Source organism: Cynara cardunculus, unplaced genomic scaffold (assembly GCF_001531365.2).
Source record: "Cynara cardunculus var. scolymus isolate 2C unplaced genomic scaffold, CcrdV1 Un_Scaffold_9431, whole genome shotgun sequence".
Taxonomy (NCBI): Eukaryota; Viridiplantae; Streptophyta; class Magnoliopsida; order Asterales; family Asteraceae; genus Cynara; species Cynara cardunculus.
In genome coordinates this window covers 1-3,109 of record NW_020204957.1, presented here as the reverse complement: position 1 = coordinate 3,109, position 3,109 = coordinate 1, and the positions used below count along the sequence as shown (strand labels likewise).

At 33.3% G+C, this 3,109-nt stretch overlaps 1 protein-coding gene across 1 annotated transcript; it reads left to right on the top strand.

Annotated features, from left to right (window-relative positions):
- Positions 1-782: 782 nt before the first annotated feature.
- LOC112505273 (wall-associated receptor kinase 5-like) lies at positions 783-3,106 on the top strand (the record flags this gene model as incomplete). The annotated part of the gene is made up of 2 exons (XM_025109205.1): positions 783-944; positions 1,971-3,106. Coding segments are annotated over exons 1-2 (1,272 nt in total), but the record flags the coding sequence as incomplete, so codon positions are not given.
- Between the last annotated feature and the right edge of the window lie 3 nt (positions 3,107-3,109).

Below are 3,109 nucleotides of genomic sequence, written 5' to 3'. Positions count from 1 at the left end.
AATTTTAATGAAAATGTTTCATATATTTCTCTAAAATTAAAATAATGAAGATGATAATATCCATGATTAACACTCTCCACAATAAAAATGGTTAATCAACCTCTCATAATTACAAAAAATGAACAAAATGAAAAATTATGATTGATTGAATGTGGTTTGTACGGTTTGTACAAATTGAGTGGTTTTTAAATAAGGTCAGGTTCGGGGGAAAACCACAAAAAAAATGAAAAACTAAGGAACATATTGATAACCTTTCATCTGGACGGTATGCACTTGTGCATATTGGTCATTTTAAGAAATTTGTCCAGTATACACTTATGCATGATATGCACACGTGCATAAAAACCAAAAAACAAATTCAATTACCAACATACACATGTGCATACCATCCACATGTGCTGTTATCGGGACGTTCCTCAGCATTTCATTTTTTTGAGACTTTCCCCTGAACCTCCCTCTCTCTCTCTCTCTCTGAGAACAATGTCAAAATAAGATGACACAATAACACAATAACTACTAGAGTATGTATTAAACCATATATGATTATGAAACACGGTCAATGCATAGGTGAACGTGTGACTTGAATTGCAGCCAAGGTCACGTGTAATAGTATGATTTTACACGTGAGTTTAATGTAAAATCACATGTGATTTAGCCATTCTCGTATATCTTATTTGATCATTGTTCTTGTTCGAAAAGAAAAAAAACGATTTACCATAGTTAATTAAAATTTAATATTGTTTTGTTACAAAATACTACGTTAACATTTGATTTATCCATAGATATAAATGAGTGCCATTATCCGGAGATGTTTCCATGTCATGGAACTTGCATTAATACTCTTGGAAATTACACATGCGAATGTGGACGAGGGTATTCTGGTGATGCCAAAATTCGAGATGGTTGTCGACGTAAACCGTATCACCCTCTCTGGTTATATATAGGTAATTCTTCCTTATTGGTCGTTTACCTAAACACTTACCCGATAAGCACTTACCCGATAAGCACTTACCGGTAAAATGCAACACAAATGATTACTTACCGGGTAAAATTTTATTCACTAAAACGCATCGTATGCAACAATTTATCCCGGTAAGCGCTAACCAAGGTAAGACAATATATGTTTGGAAGGGGGGGGGGGGAGTTATATAAATATTTGACAAAAACTTTAAAAACAATTTTTAAGTATAAAGTATTGCGTATTGATGCATATTACTTAAAATTCAAGATTACACGTAAATTATGCATAAGTACGACTTATTAGATCTTCATGTTTATATTCGTATAACTAACTGCATATAAACGTAATCAAATACAAGATAAAATTCTTATTTTGAATATAAAAATATAATTAGGATAATTATATATTGAGTTCTAACAGAATATGTAATTATAATCTTTATAAAAATTATATTATTAAACCAAAAATAAATTACTTCGGTATTAAACCTAATAAATTATAATAAAAAATTGAATTAAAGAAATTACACAAAAAAAACTACAACTTTATATCTTTTTTTCAAATTTTTATGTTAATTTCGAATTTATATTTTATTCAAAAATAAAAAAATTATTGATTTTCTCAAACCACATAAAACCGTATTATAACATCGACAAAGACAAAGAACAAAACGAAATATTAAAATCGAGATACATCTCGCTTCATTGCACGAGTATGCTTCTACTTTTACAAAATGAAACATAATATTAACTAACAACGACTTTTTCCTAATCCTCAAAGTATTTTAAGAAAATTATATATGCTTCCTTATAGATTTATATCTTTCACATCAATGAGGCAACAACTTAACTATTGGCACTCGAGATACAAGTAGATCCAATTTTCTTAGCCTATGATTTTCTTTCTACTACTTGTTGGTTTTATATATCACGTTCAATTCTTTCTATGGCACACTTTTAAACCAAAGATGTCAAGTAATGGTAATTAATATGCCCACAATCACATATAGGTGTGGGTTCTGGATTGCTTGTAGTGCTGATTGTATTATCGGTGTCGTACTTCACGGCCAAGAAAAAGAAGCTAGTTAAGCAAAGAGAGAAATGTTTCAAGCAAAATGGGGGTGTGCTATTGGAAGAGAAATTGAAAACTATGGGTGGCATCAGTGTCAGTTGCATGAAAATTTTCCACGTTGGAGAGCTAGAAGAAGCGACTGATAAGTATGCAGAACATAAGATTCTTGGTAGAGGAGGCAACGGCATCGTGTACAAGGGAAATCTGCTAGATAATCGTGTTGTCGCAATCAAGAAGTCCCAAAGATTGGATCAAAGACAAAGGGAGCAATTCATAAATGAAATGGTAATTCTTACACAAATCAATCACCAAAATGTGGTGCAGCTTTTGGGATGTTGTTTGGAAACTGATGTTCCGTTGCTAGTTTATGAATTTGTCTCTAATGGCACTCTTCATCATCACATCCATAATAGAAAGAGTGGTGTAGAGAGATTGTCTTGGGATAGTCGTCTAAGGATAGCACATGAATCGGCAAGTGCTCTTGCTTATCTTCATAGTGATGCAAGAATGTCAATTATACATAGAGATGTGAAGTCTAGTAACATCCTATTGGATGAGAGTTACACTGCAAAAATTGCAGATTTTGGTGCGTCAAGGTTAATCCTCTTAGATGACCATGATCAAGTCACTACACTTGTTCAAGGGACGTTGGGATACTTGGATCCTGAATATTTGCGTACAGGCCAACTAACAGATAAGAGTGATGTATATAGCTTCGGAGTGGTTCTTGCAGAACTCCTTACAGGAAAAAAGCCCATTGCTACGAATAGATGCCTAGCAGAGCAAACTCTTGCAGCATATTTTGAAAAGGCAATGAAGGAAAATCGAATGCTTGAAATTCTTGAATTTGAATTGGTAAAGGAGGCAACTGATGAGCAGCTAAAAGCAACATGTGACCTGACATGTAAATGTCTTAACCAATTAGGTGAGAACCGGCCCAGCATGAAAAAAGTGGCAATACAACTTGAGACATTGAGGAAGATTCGCAAGCATCCTTGGGTTAGCCAAGTTAACTACAATGAAATGAGTAGCTTAATGCTTGAAAATGAACCAAATGATCTTTACGAAGTTCCTCTT